Genomic DNA, 18,408 nt, shown 5'->3' with positions numbered 1-18,408 from the left:
CTCTGGATGTCGATAGATGAGACTGAAATATAACTTTTTGGGTTCAATTATTTTTGTTTTCTTTCTGTTAGAACAGAAATAAATAAACAGAAGATAATTGAAAACTAGAATACATATTCCAGACTGAAATGTATACACATTGCAATTTTTAAATTTTCTATTCATTTTTTAAAATGCTGTTTTAAAAAATGGTATTTTGCTATTAAAAAAATCTATATTAATTGAACAGTTGATTTAATATTTAAATGCATTTTGCCATAAGATAGATACTAAAAGTATTTTTTACTGGTCCAGTTACAGCCCTATAATTTCTCATTAAGATTTCATGGTTTCACATACTTTCATTCCAGTACAGGTAGCTCTTAACTTCTGATCACAATTGGGGCCAGTATTTCTGTTGCTAAACAAAGCTGTTTTTAAGTGAGTCATGCCCAATTTTACATTTATTTATTTTTTGCCATTAAGCAAATTACTGTGGTTGTTAAATGAATCCGGCTTCCCGCATTGACTTGGCTTATTGGAAGCCACGGATAAGCTCACAAATGGCAATTGTGTGGCTGAGGAGTCTGCAGCTGTTGTAAATACACGCCAATTGCCAAGCACCCAAACTTGGATTACATGACAGTAGGGATGCCGCAATAGTTGTAAGCGTGAGAACCGGTTGTAAATCACTTTTTTCAGTGGTTGTTGCAATTTCCTACAGTTGCTAAACAAACGGTTCTAAGCAGTGGTGGGATCCTACCAGTTTTCCTACCGGCTGGGTGATCAAGCACTTTGCACATGCACACCTTTCCAAACACCAGCTGAGGCCCTGCTGCGCCAATCAGCTGGGAGGATAAAGAAGAGAAAAGTGCAGGGGTGTGCGAGAGGGTCGATCCCGCGCTCAGAGCTTCTTCTTTTTTTTTACAACTGATTTGGCCGAACTGGGCTGAACAGGTAGCATTTCACCCTTGGTTGTAAGCCAAAGGCCATCTGTAGATATCTTTTAAAATAAGAAAAAGAAGAGAAACTTTCCCTGCTCTCATTTTAATTGAATAAATAACTACACCTAATCCTATCGTTTGACCTAGATATTTTTAAATTGTTAATATTCCATTAAATGGCATTACTGTTTTAGAATTTAATATTAGCTCTTTATGAAAGTATAAAATGGCTTTGGAGTATATATTTATGACATGGAAAATTACAGTCATTCTTTATGAACTGTCTTGGCTTTTTATGTTCCTGTGTTGACTTTTTCATTTCATTCATTTTTAGCACCCGGAGTCACTGCAATTATTGGAGGACGTCCCAAAATGTAAGGTGTTTTTAGAGAATTCTATTAATTACTGCTCTTTTCTGGTGCTCTAATGGTTTTGCATCCTAAACTCCAGATTGTTGGCTGGGGAAGTTAAAGATGAATTCAGGACACGCATGATTTGAGGAAGGGTACTGCAGTAGCTTAGTTTTCAATATACAAAGCTTCATGAAAAGTAATGATTCCAATGTTATAAGTTACCAAAAGAAGGCAGTTCTGATATAATGGAAATTCTGACATGCTCTTCAGCATCTGCTCTTTCATTTTACTTTGTGGGGAGTTTTTGTGAGAAAAGGTTGTTTTGCTATTCTTTATGAAATGGATGCCTGCAATTTATACTTGTCAGTGTGCTTTAAGCGATTCACTGAAGAAATTCTTCCTATGGACTATAGGTTGTTTATAGTATTTAGTGTGTTGATGTAAGTAACTGCATTAAAGCTGGTGAACCAAAAAGAGCTGATTTGGGGGATTAAGAGCAAATTGGACAATGTGTGTAGCAATATAAGAATTTTGACTGAGAAGAGCTAATAACCTGCTTAAGGATTTCTTGAAAGATGAAAACTCCAAGAGATGAAAATTGCCAGAAAATATTATTACGCCAAAAGAATGAATCTGAGAAATATCTTTATAAGACAAAATACATAACTTAGAAATAAAGTATAACTCTATGGAATATCAATCACAAAGTTTCATCTACAACAAAAAATGGAAAATCCAGGGCTTCAGCAAGAAATCATAGTTACCGCTGAGATATGGATGACCTTAATCACAGGGCTTTCTTTGAACCTTGTACCATAACAACTAAGAATGCTACACTGTATCTCTCAAAAATTGTTAACTAGAGCTTGGAAACACAAGATGGACAGTTTGCCGCAATATGACTATTCTAGGTCTCACGTCACACAAGTCATCCAATAAGGAATTGTAGAGTTTGAGCTCTACTATTTGACTCAAATGAAGGAGTAGAAAGTACTCTAAGGACCTGGCTGAAGTGAAAAAAATGTGGGGTACTCTGAGGACAACTTTAGTACGTTTTAGTAACGTTAGTAAGTTACTGACTGGCTGGGTAGGCATGGCTGGGTGGTCATGTGACTGGGTGGGTGTGGCCAACTTGACATCACGTCAAGGGGCGCCTCATCTCTCCTGGCCTCTCCTTGCCATGCCCGGCCAAGCTACACCCCTCCCCTCCCAGCCACTCCTTATCTCACCCAGCCGCTCACCTCACTGGAGTGAATAATTTCAAATAAAAAGAATGCCTGCCTTGTGCAAATAAATAAGAAACATCTTGACCTCAGGTTTGATGCATCTTGCAAAGTATTACTGTTCATTCTAGACTCCTTTCCTACAAGCAGGTCCATCTCAGATGGTAATTTGCTACAACCTCTCTTGTCTCTTTCATCATTCTATGGGAGATTATTCTGAAATACTATCTGTGATGTTTGCATCTTTAGAAGTTTGTTTCCTCCAACCCTGTTTTCACGTGCGATTCTTGCAAGTTATTTTGACATTTCTTCCTCCTTTTTAAACAAAGTAGTGGTAAAGATGCTGGTCTAGAAACCAACAGACTCTGAGTTCTAGTCCCATTTTAGGCTTGAAAAAATGGCTGAGTCACTCTCTCCCAGCCCAAACCACTTCTTAGATTGTGGTTGTGGAGAGACTAAGAATATTAGATGAGTTCTCTATCTTTAGCTCTTATGAAGTAATAAAGACAGGATAAACATCTAACAACATAAATACATCATTTGTGAGAATGATGTCCTTCTAAAGGAGAAGGGGTGCCTTGTCACATGCCTTACACTACTGGATTTATTTCATTTTTATTCACTTCATTTTTCTCTACTTTTTAGTTTATTCTTCAATGACTGCATAGACCAGTGGTGGCTAAACTTTTCGGTACTGAGTGCTGAAATGGGAGCGTGCGCGCACACACACACACACACACACACACGCGCCAGAAACCAAACAAGCAGCTCCCTGATGCGCATGTGTGGGAGTGCTGGAAACTGGAAGCTTAGCTTCCCAGTGCACCAGCCACCTGGCCTTGCAGTTTCTAAACCGCATGCTTGCGTGAAGACCAGCTGGCCAGCATGCGCTATGGGGAGCTGCTTTTCTGGTTTCCGGTGCTACTGCGCATGTGAAGACCTGCTGGTCGGCACACACATGTGCTCCAGGGAACTGCCCTTCCAGTTTTTGGTGCTCCCATGCATGCAAAGACCAGCTGGCTGCACGCGCTAGGAACAATGGGCGATAGCTGGAGTGACCAGAGAGATGGCTCTGCGTGCCACTTCCAGCACGAGTGGCATAGGTTCGCCATCGCAGGCATAGCCTGTGCAATTCTTACCAGTCTCACATGTCAAGGTTATGTGTGAAAACATCAGGTAAACACATCCATCTGACTGACAGGCAATGGCAGCAGAAATCACTAAGCAGCTACATAAAGACAGGAAGGTGGAGGCACCAGGGTATGATAGTATGGGGAAGGAAATGCCATATGGAACCTAATGGAGAACATATATGTATATAGTATATAGTAATAGATAAAAAGGATTATATTGTTATTAGAATATATAATTTGTTAAATGAAAAAAAGATGGAAAGTATGATTTGTGTAATCTAATGAGATTAGAGAGGGACTTAGTATTAAAAATATAATGGTGGCAAAATTAATATTAGAAAAGGAATAAATACTGCATAATATAAATTAAGATGAATTGAAGAATGATTAATTGAATGATATAATTTGATAAAATTTGTAAATATGATTACAAGAATATGTATAAAATGATATTAAGAATATAGAGATTGATATAAAGTAACATATGAGAATATTGAATGAAAAAAGTAATAAATAATAATGTTTAGTAAATATTATACTTTTTTATTATGACTTTTTATTTTTCCAGATTTTGTGCTATTGTACTTTATTAATTTATTTGATTCTTTTTGTTAGTTTTTGTTGTTTTTTATTTTTATTTTTTGTTTTAAATATGGTTTTACATTGTATAAGCCGCCTCAAGTTGCCATGGGCAAATAGATGGCAATATAAATTAAATAAATAAATAAAGCTGCATCATTGTCCCCTCCTATATCTTTTTCCCCCAGGAAGAAACAAGAAGTAGTCAAACACTGCAGCAGTTATAAAAGGTCTTAGGGAATTCCAGGGTGTATCAGCTGATCACAGAAGTGTTACTTAATATCCTTTTTTAATGAAAATGTTTGTAATCTTGTCCTTCTTCCTGAAGGGAAGAGATTAATCCCATCCCTAGACGGCTTCCTGGGTGTTTCCCTGCTCTAATCCTGTCTATTTCTGTTGTTTATTGACTTTAGTCAAGGCATGTGTTGGCTGCTATTGCAACTAAGTAGCCTGTTAAGTGATTCTTGGCTGCCTGCCTGGAGCTATTAACTGAAGGGAGAGAGAAGAAAGAAAAAACTTCTCTTGTACTTTATTTTCAGCCGTTTTCCAACTGCACAAGCAGTTCACATGAACCAGTACAAACTGGCTAAATTCCACCACTGATCCCTGTCATTCAATTCTCTGAACTGAAGAAGTTTCTTGGATGAAAAACAAAACGTTTTTAAAGAAAAAACAAAGAAAGTCCAACTTTGGCACAAGGTTAATGTTCATAAATGAAGGATTATCTGTCATATATAATTATAATCAAATAAGGTACTGGCAATAATCAAAAAGCTTTCTGAAGCAATTCCATTTTAGTAACTTTTTGAAGGTCAGAATTTGGGAGTGGGTGGATAACATCAATAATTATGTTATGTTGTCAATATTTAAATTGATACCCTCACATTAAAACTGGGCTTAAAGAGTTCCAAGGACTGTATGGAAGCCATCTGAAAAGTATTCCCTGTTCACATCTATTTTTAATTTGCACCTTTTTTCCCCTCCAGAACTCCTGTTTTCAAACCATTTTTCTTCCTATATCCAAAGACGTATATCAAGGTAGGAGCTGCTATTTAGCATTATTTCTAGAAAGAATGGCAAATCTAATATATGAAATTTTAAAAATAGAATATTTGGGGAATAACGTTGAAAGAGGAAAGTGTAAGTTGCCACGGTGATCTGTTCCTTAGAACTTGCATGGTATTTCCTCCATTTCCACAGAGAGAAAAAGCAGATAAGATTGTGGAAATAGGGAAGCTGGAAAGGGAAATGATGATAACCGGAGAATATCAATTTTACCAAAAGGATATGTAGAAAACTGCTGCGGTCAATATTCTATCTTGCAACAATGTAAACTTTACATAATTTGTTATATTTTAATGTGAAACTTAACATGTGCATTCGTACTTTGAATTTCCCCATCTATCAGCTGGTGCTCCATTCAAAATCCAAGAAAGAAATACACAGACCCCATTAATTAGAGAAAATGTGGTAGCATCAAAGGAATTCTGAATCTGAGAAAAACATCCAGCTTGCTTCTCAAAAATATTCCACACACACACACACACACACACCCCGTTGCTTATGACAGCCAAAAGATGCGAAGCAAAGGAAAGAAATCTTGAAGGCTGACATTCGGCCCTCCTGCAAAAGAGCCGTTAGCCCTATAAAAGAAAGAGAATACAAGATGAAAGAATAATATACATGTGACACAGTACTATCATATTTTAAGGTTTGTCAGGATATTTAGCACGAAATGCCTGTACAAGTCTAAGGGCTCAAACATCCTTCTCATTCACCCATTCCCACTGGGAAGGAGGAAAGTGTTTCCAGGTGACTAAATATTGGAGTTGACCTCTTTGTTTCCTAGAATCCAAAATTTCTTTAATTTCAAAATGTTGTTCACCCTCAATTAGAAGAGGAACAGGGGGGTCGACCTGAGCCAGTCTCAGGTCAGAGGTATGTTCAGGTTTCAATAAATTAACATGGAAAACAGGATGGATTTTTGGTAAAGGTTTTGGGTAAGGTTTTTTTGTTAATTGCAATTGGAGTGCCACGGGATTCACAATTTGTTCAACCGGAAAAGGTCCTAGCTTTTAGGCCCTAGCTATTTAGGCCCTAGCTTTTTTGACTTTTGGGTGGTCTGCAAATATCTAGTGGATAAGAAAACTTTGTCTCCAACTTGATATTGTTTCTGTGGAGCTTCCTTTTTGTCTGCACATTTCTCATGAGCTTGAGGAGCATCATCCAATGCTTTACGGATAACCAGCCAGGTAAGCTAGAGTTGGGTTATCCACTCACTCAATGACTGAATATTAGGTTTCTCCTGTGAAAGCTCGGGTATGGGTACAAAGTCTTGTCCCGAAGCCACTTTAAATGAAGTAAACCCAGTTCTATGAAACGAATTGTTATATGCTACTTCAGCAAATGGCAATAGGTCAGCTCAATCATCTTGTTGATAATTAAAAAAACATCTAAGATATTGTTCTAATACTAAGTTAGTCCTCTCACAAGCCCCATTGGTTTGGTTGTGATAGGTAGAGCTTAAGACCTGGGCAGAGCCCAATAACTTCAAGAACTCCTTCCAAAAGTTTGAGGTAAATTGGACACTCCTATCTGGGGCAGCACTGATATTAGGCTAGAACTGCAATAACAGCCAACCCGAAGAGACACCGTTACCTTGGGGGCTGTGCAAAGTATCACAAGAGTGACCAGGAGGATGTCGAAATCTGGGGGAAGGCGACATCTTCAAGTCCCATAGTGGAATAGACACCCCCAAGTGCCTGGGCAAGATGGAAGTCTGCGGCAAGCGCCAAGACCCCAATGGTCTCTGGGGAAGAAAGAAAGAGGACTGGGAAGACATCTGGGATGACCTTCACTTGCAGGAGCCAGGGAAGCCACGGGAGAGAACCCTGTGTGGTAATGGAGGAAGACATATCTCAGTGCGGGGCAGATTGGGAAGACTAGATGCTTGAGTGTGCCATTGAGTACCTGTGGGAAACTTTTGACAACCTCAAGGCGCGAGAAGCCCTGGCACGGATGGCATCTCTGACTGTCCAACTGCTGCAAAGGAAACAAACAAAAGGTTAAAAAGTCGTAATATTTATGTAGTTACTTCCAAGCACATCTAAATTATATTAAAGTAACTAAAATATCTTTACAATCCCCAAGGCATGTCACAACTTTTGAGCACTCCTAATGTTTGGAAATTGAAACTTGTAAAATTTGACATGCCCTATATACTGCAAGTCCCCACCAGTGACGCCACAGCCATGCCTACTGTTCACCCCAGCAGTTGAAGTGTAGGGTTTGGCTCCACAACTTGCTGCCACCCTGCAGCCTTGGGTTGGGTGGTGCCACTGAGAAGGAAAGGTCACCGATCATCAGTTCTCAGGATGAAGTATAACAGAGAACCTAAGCAACTGGGATTCTCCCTAGCCCATGTCTGAACCTTCATGCAGGAGTATGGCCCAGTTATACCTACTGAAGGGGCGTAGATGCAGGGCATAGCAATGGCATTGGAAGGGACCACAGCCAAGTGGATGGTCAACCTCCACCATGCCAATGCCCCAGAACCATGGAAATTCAACTGCTTCGTGGGGGTCCTGCAAAAGCATTTTCAGGATCCCCTGGCTGACCACAATCGAGACTATAAATCAGGGCCACCAGCCTATAGCTTCCTGCACTCAAGAATTTTGCAACCTGGCGTAACAATAAATGCCAGTAGAGTATTTCCAGGATGGGCTTAATGACGATGTCTACAACTCTTGCATCTCCAGGACCACCCCGCCCCCACAGGCTCCATGCCTGATGAGTTCTGGCTGAGGGAGGTTTAAATTGACATGGCTTGTTCAAGGAATCAGCCCCGTCGTGTGTGGAGGAGTTCCCTCCTAGATAAAAAAAGAAGCCTGAAGCCACCAGCCCACGAACAGTGCCCACACCAGCAGTCAACTGGCTCTACTACACATAAAAAGCAAGCTGACAAAAAGCCATGTGAAACTGAAGGATTTCAAAGTTGGAGACAAAGTCTATTTATCCACCAAGTATTTGCAATCTAGACAATCTTCCAAAAAACTGGGCCCAAAGTCATTGGCCCTTTTTCCATAAAAAAAAAGCTATCAACCCAGTGACTGTTAAACTCAAATTACCAAAAAATCTTAGACATGGGCATCTGGTATTTCATTACAGCCTTCTAAAGCTAGAAATCACATCTTTCCTATGCTCCCAATCCCATCACGATCAAGGGAGAACAGAACTTTGAGGTCAAAGACATATTGGACTCTTGCACACCTTGAGGGAAAACTCAGTATTTAGTACCCTCCCTCAGAGACAGAGTGGGTTAATTCCAAACACGTTAAAGTATCCAGACTTCTTTAAAAAATTCCACAAACAATATCTGGATAATATCTGGATAAGCTTTGATGACTGTTTAACTAACTGTGCCTTTTATGTGTGTCTCTCTCTCCCCTCTTGTCTTCTTTACCTGACTAATGTCTCTGTTAAGGGGGGGAGTATGTCAGATCTGCCATCTTCGGCCTGGCACCTCACTGATATCCGGCCATCAAAAACTAAGTGGGAGAGGGGGGCATGTTTAATGGACAAATGCAGTCAAGAGTCTTTCTTTCCTAAGGGACCTACCTGGAGCAGGTCTGACACAGATGTTCATTGGGTAACTGTACAGTAATATGTAACTTTACAGATTACTCCTACTCTCATAGATTTTTATATTCATGGCATTAGAATATCTTCTTGTTTAAATCAAAATGTATATTTTTCCAGATCAATATGTTTATGAATGGAGAACATGTTGAAACATTTCAGGAAGATATTTCATTCACTTCAGATCTGACTGCTTCACATGATGAGCCTCAGTCTGAAGAAGATTTCAAAGGTACTATTGTTTGTTTATTTATGAATTTATTATAGCTTGTATTATCTATCTTCTTGTGAGATCAAGGCATCATACATTGGGAGTCCACTCATCTTATTCCCATAATTGGATGAGATGGATTGACAAAAATAGTTATCCAGTTACCCTTTTGTTAAGTGCGAATTTGCATACCGCTAAACTATATTGTTCTTGAAAGTACTGCTGTTTAACACTGTTTAGTTACTCCATAACTAAAATGTTTATGTGTAGGCTTTGCTTTATACAGAATATGTTGCACCGTTCACCTTTTTCCATTACACACTCATGTTTGATTGTAAGGAAAATCAAATGAAGTACAGGAGTTGCTGAAATCTAAGAGTTTCTTATTTGTCAGTAAGAAATCTTTTTTTTAATCCACAATTCCCTAATTGAGCCAGCATTTTTAGGAAGTCTATTTCAAAGCTATAAGTTCACAATAATCAGATGCTCTCTAACTTAACAACATGGTAAATATTCAAGATATACAATAAACTGAGAGCTAGTTTAATCTAATGGTTAAGGTACCAGGCTGGTTCCACCTTAGGCATGAAAGCTGATTGGGTGAATTTGGGCCAGACTTTTTGACCTCATGAGGTTATTGTGGGGAAAACAGGAGGAGGAAAGAGTATTAGGTATGTTTCTCATCTTGAGTTATTTTTTTTTTCAATTATAAAGAAGGGATAAAAAATTTAAAAAATAAATTATGTCAACTATTAATATAGTTCCTACCAATCTTCCTCTCTTAAATATCTAGTAATACATCTCTTCAGTTGAAATGAAAATGCCAAGTTCATGTAGATGGAAGAAAATAAATGTGATGAAAAAGAGTACAAGATATGAGTAGTCCTTGATATAGGATTCTAATGGAGCCTGCCCATTACAATAGTGAGTCATGACCATTGTAAAGTAGGTCAGTCACATGACTAACCCAATTTTATGATTTTTTTTTCCAGAGGTCATTAAGCAAACACCACAGTCATAAAGTGAATGCCGCAGTCATTAAGCCAATTGTTTGCTGTAAATACATGGGATTTGCTGGAAAGGCTGACTTTCAGTAAAACGATCATAAGACACGATTATCCGGCCCGCGGGGTGCTTAGATCTGTCCCGCGGAGCCACCTTGGAAACAGTGCAGGATTGGCTTGCGGTGCCTCTGCTATAAAAAATGGAGGGTAGGCGTGGCCAGCTCAAAATGGTGCATCCCTCTCAAGCTCCATTTTCATTGGCAGAGGGCTTGAGGAGGCCATCACAGCCAGGCTCCGTTTTTGCTGGCAGAGGGCCGCACGATTTTGGGCTGGTCACGCCCACTCCGGCCATGCCCACTCGTTCCCATCCAAGGTCAAACCTAACCCTGATGTGGCCCTCAGTGAAATCAAGTTCGACTCCCCTAGTCTACAATATATTTTTTACCCATTTTATTTTTTTTAAGAATGAAATGTTGGAAATAAATTATATAAAGTCTCTTGGGGTTTTATTAACTGTCCACTAAGAGAATAACTCCGATAACAGAATAAAACCATATTTGGTGTGATGGGATAAGCTAGTAAGAATCAGTTTTAAAAAGCGGAAATACTGCCAGGGGTTACAGAGCAAACGGTTCCTGAAAAAAGGTGTTTATATATAGGTAGTATATATTTCTGAGGCTTGAAAAATCTATTGAAGAATAAAATTCTGTCAAACTAACCACATGCTGATATTTTTCATTTTATCTTTAAATTATGAATAAAATTGTACATTTACTTTTCCCTCCCAAGAGTTAGACTAATGTCCCAAGAATTTCCAATTAAACTTAATTAGCTTTTTGAAGCTATCAAGACGTAAGTTACAAGACTGCACTAGTTCACCTTTCCACCACACCTTAATCTTTAATAATTTGAAACTAGAGGAGGAAGTGAGTTTACCTGTAAAATTGTGTGCTGCAAACTTGTTATCTGCTAAGGAAATAATCTTGATGGGGAAAAGTGCTCTACTAATTTATTGATTGTTATATCTTTGCGTATCTTTCTGGCAACCATTGAAAGTTTTGTAGATATAAATGTATCCTGGTGGTATTTTTTTGGCAGTAGACCTTGAAATACATGTTTCAGAGAAAGGGATGAACATGCATTCCACCTTATCCAAGTCCTGTCACTCTCCTGGCACATCATTGGACTGGAGCCCAGAGCTTTGTTGACTTTTCACTGGGTATTTTCTTTCTCTTTGACTTCAGTGAAAGGCGATGATAATGAAGCTTTGTTTCTCGTGGCTGGCAAACAAATTTTAAGATCCCGTGTCTAGGTATTCGTTTGAGCTCCTTCTTTTGTCAGCTCGTCTGGACTGTTGATTGAAAGTCAGAGTTTTTCCTGCCTTGGGCGATCTTAAAAATGGGAGTAGGAATTATAATTACCCATACTTCTTGTTGGTGTTTCTGTAGGTTATTTACGGAAAAGATTTCCTGCCAAATTAAAACTATATAAATGAGCTATGAATACACTTAAATAGAATCTTTCTAAAAATCCAATTTTACTGTTACAGTTGAGGAGGCAATAATCTGTCTCATTTTATATAGATCTACCGAGTGGTCGTCATGTATATCGCCTGGAAGATCTTGCTTATACAAGGAGCGGAGACAAAGGCAACACAGCAAATATAGGTATTGGTCAATCCTATTTTAAAAAAGAACTTCTAACTAAAAAATACATTTCAGTATTATGCCATAATTATTCTTTCTGTAGTTATAACTGAGTTCAAAGCGATGTAAGAAAATGATAAAATATTTTTAAAAATGTACCAGTTTATGTTTTTGTTACTTTTCATAATAAATTTTCATGGTTGGGTTTTAAATTGTTCTCCAGCTCCCACTTTTTGTTTCTCTTTTTTAAAAAAAGAGAATTTATATTTAAAGAGAAAAATTTATACTCAAAATAATTAAAAGATTGCCTAACTTAACATTCTTCACTACTCATAACATACTTCTCATCTTCTCTGAATCAAGTTTAACATAATTTTGTGGATAATTCATGCAGTTTTCTTGGCAACTATTGCTTTGACTCCTTAATTCAAACTGCAGCCTTGATCTTCCATTCAAGTACTAACAAAGCCCAACCCCGTTCAGCCAAAACAAAATCAGTCAGGTGCTATCCTAACCAGGATAAGATCGCACAAGCCACATACGAAAATAACCTAATTCCTGTTTGTGATCACATAGGATCACAATGAATTGAGCTCAGTAGCCAGCAATTGGTGGAAGTGTCTCATTATGGAAACATCTTTCAAAAGAACTATAATGCTGTCTTGTTTTAAAGGAGAGTTAAAGTCACCCCCCTTATCCAGACATTTGTAGGGCACCAACCGTTCTACAATCAGGCTGTTTTTCATACTGTATTTTCAAATTTACTGTATTTTTTAGAATATGTTTTTATTATTGTTCCATTTGATTGTTTTTAGTAAATCAGTGGTTCCTTTTGCATACTGATTTGGTCTCTTTCATTGTACAAACTACAGTATAATAATCCATAACAATTTACTTGGCAAGAGAAAAAAGCAAGAATAAGATTGTTTTGTTTTTTGCTGGTTATTGTTTTTTGTTGTTTTAACATATATGTCACCAAGATTTACTGAAACAATTGAGCTAGATTAATAATTAAATAAATACTAGATGCTACAAAAATATATAGGTTTAGTCTTGATTAGCTGAAGTTTAATATAATGTGGACTGAATTATTTCTTTGAAACAATAATGACATTGTTTGGTGATCCATGAAGAATAACAAGTAATTGCGTTCTGTTTGTTTATAACAGGTGTCGTAGCACGCCATCCCCTTTACTACCCATACCTCAAGAAAACATTAACTGCTTTGGCTGTAGAAGATTATTTCCATCATCTTTTAGAAAGAGAACGGCCTGAAGAAATCTTGGTATCACGGTAGGCACTCATTGAATTCAATTTTTCATATAGTATTGTTTGATTATATTGAAATTTTCTAGATTATATGAAAATCCTCATGTAAAACAAGGGCTTAACAGTTTGGCAAACAGTATATTGCTCATGTATGTACCTCAAATTGTATTGATTCAGTCCTACACTAGGAGCAGAGTGAGCTATTCAAGAAAGCTTCAATACCCTACTATCTGCTTAGCAAAAATATGAAATGGATCCTCGATTGTTCTTTTTAATTAGGACAGTGGAGAATAAGTACTTGTACAGAAGTGACAAGATAAACACTTCCAGCTATAGTGCTGTGAACCATTCTGCCCAAGGACTCTTCTTCAAAACTTGAACAGGCTCTTTAATGTTCCTTTTATCATGCCTTCTAATCAGGGGTGGGATTCTACCAGTTCGCACCTATTCGCTAGAACTGGATGTTAACATTCTAAGCAGTTCGGAGAACCGTTTGTTAGAAGAAATTACTGGCCTAATCCTGTAAGGAAGGCAGAAAGGAAACATTCTGGTGTTGCTTACAGAAACTGCCTCTCCGTTTAGAATGTTAACAACTGGTTCTAGCAAATCGGTGTGAACTGGTAGAATCCCACCCCTGCCACCATCCTGTCAGAACTGAAGAAGCTTCTTGGATGAGAAATGAAATGTCTTCAAAGAAAAAAATAAGAAACTCCAGTTGCCTCCTGAAAAAGCATCTTTGGAACAACCATGACCTGGAGGACTGAGAATCTCCACAATAGCACAGCTATTGAAAATATTTTAGGGTTAGGGTTGTATATCCCGTATTACTATATTTATATTTATTTATGTTTATATTTAGTATAAAAACATACAATATATACCCACATAATTTCTACCCCCAGGATATATGGATGGGGATTTTATCTACCTATTACTCTGGAAGCAATATGGGCCATCCACAATAACACAGCTAGGGGTATATATTTGAGAACCCTTCAATACAGGGATTTTTAAACTGAATGAACTTTCTTGAGTCCAGATATACTTCCTAAAATACAGTATCTCTTGAGAAGAGTATTAGAAATGAGGAAAAGCAGCCCCCATCTCCAAACTCTGTGTTAAATCCTGGCTTAGGGCTGACAGTATACTGTTACTTAACAATCAGAGGGTTCTTATGGGTTGGTAGTAAAGGAAAAAGTACCCCTTTTCTTCTCCTGTCATGAAATATAGATATATATATATTATCATAAATTCACAGGTAATACTATGCCACAATACATTTTATTTTTGCCATGGGAATATATTCAAACTAAGCCATTTATAACAGTATTCTAAAATCATAGATAAAAATTCTGCCTTCATGTTAAGCAATTCTCATTTTTCCAAGGGCTGCCTGAATGGTATCATGTGCCTAGCGTCACTAATAGCGTCACTCTTAGGAAATATGGCATCCACTTCAAAATTTTAACATTTTTAACATTTTGTGTGAAATCTTCCACAATTAATTCAATCCTTCTATAGTTATTTGTCACATTGGTGGATCATGAACAATAATGGTCAGTGCTTCTTTTTCAACCAGACAATTCAGAGATCAGAAAAAAAGTAAAATATTTCACTGCTGTGATGAAAACTGTTCAAGTAAAATTAAAATGTTTGATTACAATAAAGTTTTATTTTAATATGAAACCATAGACTTTTTGTTCTTTTAATAATGTATTCATAGAGTAATGCGAATAGAATTAAAATAAACTTGCAAAAGAAAGAACACTTTTGTGCATGTCTTAAGAATTAGAAGGAATTCCATTCACATGTTTTAAGCTCCCTGAAGCTTCTTATGGAACTGTGATAAACACCGTGTTCCTAAAGGAACAAGAACAAACGGAAACAAGGGTTCTATTGAACAAAGAGTTACATAAAAGCATTAGCTGCAAAATGAAAAGATGGATATCATTCTTGTATACTATCAGTATAATTTTTGTGTTTTTCAAATTGCCAATAATATTAGATAACTTTTTAAATATAAAAACGTAACTCCTACCGTTTAAAGCCATTTTGGAAAACATATGAACAGTTACATGTTCTCTACTGTCTGTTCCGCAGTCAGTCCGAGTGTCTATAGAGAAGATCTTGAAAGACACAGCACATTTAACCTGAATTCATTTGTAATGCTTCATGTGACTGGTTCCTGTATAAATCTTTTTCTTCAATACCAGACATCTTCCTTTCCACATATTCTTTTACAGAACGTTTAAAAATTTGCTTTAGGAACTACTCTAATAAAGTAACACTACTGTTTTCTGTCAACCGTTAATAAGTCCCAAATGAGTTCATGATTTTTTCCCTAAGATGATAAATATTGTGTTGCTAAAGTTTGACGAGTCCTTATATTAAAAAAAAAAAAATCTATGTAAATTAAATTTAAGTGAAGGCTTAATTCATTAAAAAAAATTTTTTTTTTAAACCGGAACTTTAATTAATGAGAAGTAATTAAAACCATGGTGTTTTATACATACATACATACATACATACATACATACATACATATATATATATATATTTGTTTTCTGAGGTTCTCGCGGGTGTTTGTATGTGGATCTTTGGTTGTTCGGGTTTTCTCCCGCGTAAGATTCAAAGTATCTAGGCAACGTTTCGATGAAGTCTCATTCATCATCTTCAGGCTTCTGTCTTCGGCTCTTGCTTCTCAGACTTCGGCTCTTGCTTCTCAGACTCAGTCTGAGAAGCACAGAGCCGGAGACAGAAGCCTGAAGATAATGAATGAGACTTCATCGAAACGTTGCCTAGATACTTTGAATCTTACGCGGGAGAAAACCCGAACAACCAAAGATCCACATACAAATACCGCGAGAACCTCAGAATATATATATATATATATATATATATATATATATATATATATATATATATATATATATATATATATATATAAAACTGTTAAATTGAAAGGTTCTAGGTGAACGTTTGTAGAGATTCTCAGTCATCCAGGTCACGGATGACTCTTTGGTCACTCTACAGACCAAAGGTGCTTTTTCAGGAGGAAACTGGACTTCCTTGTTTTTCTTTTGAAGACATTTTGCTTCTCATCCAAGTAACTTCTTCAGCTCTGACAGGATAGTGGGGAAGGGAAGGATTTATAATCCTTGGTAATCTGGTAATCGGCATCCTTTTAGAGGGTCATTGAAGCACTTGGTTATTTGGATCTTCAGGATCACCTGAGCACCAGGTGCACTACTCAGATGACCCTGAGGACACAGATAAATCTCCAAGTACTCTAAAAGGAAGCAAATGACCCCCCGTCTACAAGGAATATAAATCCTTCCATTCTCCACTATCCTGTCAGAGCTGAAGAAGCTTCTTGGATGAGAAGCAAAATGTCTTCAAAAGATGAACAAGAAATACTAGTTGCCTCTTGAAGAAGCAACTTTGGGATGATCTAGGCTGAAATAAATGAAGCAATAAATAAAGCCAAAATATGGTGGTCAACTATCCTTTGTCACACCAAGGAAAAGATACGATGATTCTGTTCAAAAGCAAATTATTTTCAGAGACATGAAATAGTAGTGATGAGGACCAATATTTTGTCTTTTGTTCTAGAAAAAAATCTGCTAGATCTGGTTATTCCAGGATATTCCTAAATACACCAATTAGGAATATCCTGGAATAACCAGGTTTAGCAGATTTTTTTCTCCATTTAGAGGCAGACATAAAAGGATCAGCTACTAGTGACTTCATAGTAACAAGATTAAACAGCAACACTGAAGAAAAATAATAATGTAATGTTTCAATAAACTTAGCGAACATGCTTTTCAATAGTTCTAAGCAATTTATTCCATCCAATCATACCATAATAAATTATTTTTGAATCACAGAATCAAATATGTGGAAGGACATCATTTGGGTATCAGTTTCAGCATGTAACCTGAACCCATCTTTCGATGTCTTGCACTCTCATGCAGAGGTGGGTTTCAACCGGTGTTACTACCGGTTCGGTGAGAGTTGCATTTTGCTGCGTGCGCATGTACAACGTTTGCAAAAAGACAAGCGCTGTGCGCAGTTTGCACAGCATTTGAAAAGCCTCTTCTTTCCTGCTTTTCCATCCTCAGCTGTGCCGCGCAAAGCAGCTGAGGTTGAAAAAGCAGGAAATAAAGGACAGCCAAAAGCCCGGGCAGGCGGGTGGGCCAAACAACCAACCAAAGGTCATTGCACCAAACTGGTTCGGTGTCAGCTGCTCCTAAGAGCTACCGGTTCTATAGAACCGGGCTGAACTGGAAGCATCCCACCCCTGCTCTCATGTGCTAGAAAACATATTTGGGCTTTCTGTGTAATTACGAAGTACTCAAAGAGGGTTGTCATAGGCCTCAGTCTTCTCATCTTCAAATTCTCTTCATAAAATTTAATTCCTAGTTCCCTGATCATCCTTGTTGCCTTTAAATTTCTGAAAAGTTTCACAAAAGCTGAATCTCATTCAAGGTATATAGGCATTCCCAGCTATGTTGTTTTTTGCGTTTCTGAGTTGCCTTTTTTTAAAATTCTCATCATCTTCCTTTAAATAGATAAAGTATGGTATTTTTTTTATCTTTATAGGTATGACTTGCCAGGAATATGTGGATTAAATTTTGTTCTAAAAAACTCTCTTGGTGGTGGTGGCACAGCATCTCTGAGAAGTGACCCACAAGTAGGTATCTATTTTTAAAGAATCATTCAGCTAGTTTGTTCAGCAAAGCAAAGATTATATAAAGTGGCATCAGTTTCAAGTGTGTGTGTGTGTGTGTGTGTATGTATGTATGTGTATATAACACACACACACATACATACATGTTTTCTTAAGTTTTCGCGGGTACTTACATGTATGGCATTGAGCTTTGTTTGGGTATTTTCCCATGTCATTATAGTTGTGCTTTTAAAGTTGTAGCGACGTTTCGGCAGAATCTCATCTGCCATCATCAGACACTTCTGTATTGGGTTCATCTGTGAGTCAGATTTGCACAGCTTTTTAAAAAAAAACAAAATTCTCTTGGCTGAGTTGGAATTACAGTTTTTTTTCTCTTTATTTCTTTTACAGGGCAAAGCATTTGGACAAATGCTACTCGACTTCAAGATTAAAAATGTTCCAGATTTAAAATCTTTGACAGAATAACATTATTATTTTTATTCCATTTTGAAATTGCAATATTTTAAATAAATTTTAAAAACCAAAAGTTTTGGTGATGTTTACCATCTAAGGATTTAACTGAATCCTAATGTTCAGATACGAAAATGTTCTGAGTAATGCCAGATCTGCTACTGTGTATATCACTGGTATTTCCTGTCTGCTGCATTCGGTGATGATCCTATTTATTTCCTGTGGATATAACTAAGCAATAAATTGTAGAATATTTTTCCAAGAGGTAACTACTGCTCTCAAGTAAAAA

General features: G+C 37.3%; 1 protein-coding gene across 1 annotated transcript in view; it reads left to right on the top strand.

Moving 5' to 3' along the window:
* Positions 1-18,408, top strand: part of LOC113435865 (uncharacterized) — a 53,742-nt gene extending 35,334 nt beyond the window's left edge. The window contains exons 14-20 of the mRNA XM_026699963.2: positions 1,258-1,297; positions 5,198-5,249; positions 8,970-9,081; positions 11,648-11,731; positions 12,880-13,003; positions 17,582-17,672; positions 18,060-18,408. Coding sequence (XP_026555748.1) covers positions 1,258-1,297; positions 5,198-5,249; positions 8,970-9,081; positions 11,648-11,731; positions 12,880-13,003; positions 17,582-17,672; positions 18,060-18,134 — 578 coding nt within the window. The 3' untranslated portion in view covers positions 18,135-18,408. The remainder of the gene's footprint in view (positions 1-1,257; positions 1,298-5,197; positions 5,250-8,969; positions 9,082-11,647; positions 11,732-12,879; positions 13,004-17,581; positions 17,673-18,059) is intronic.

The sequence above is a fragment of the Pseudonaja textilis genome, chromosome 6 (assembly GCF_049901715.1).
Source record: "Pseudonaja textilis isolate UNSWEBS1 chromosome 6, rPseTex1.2, whole genome shotgun sequence".
NCBI lineage: Eukaryota > Metazoa > Chordata > Lepidosauria > Squamata > Elapidae > Pseudonaja > Pseudonaja textilis.
The sequence above is the reverse complement of the archived record's forward strand: the minus strand, read 5'-3'. Positions and strand labels throughout refer to the sequence as shown.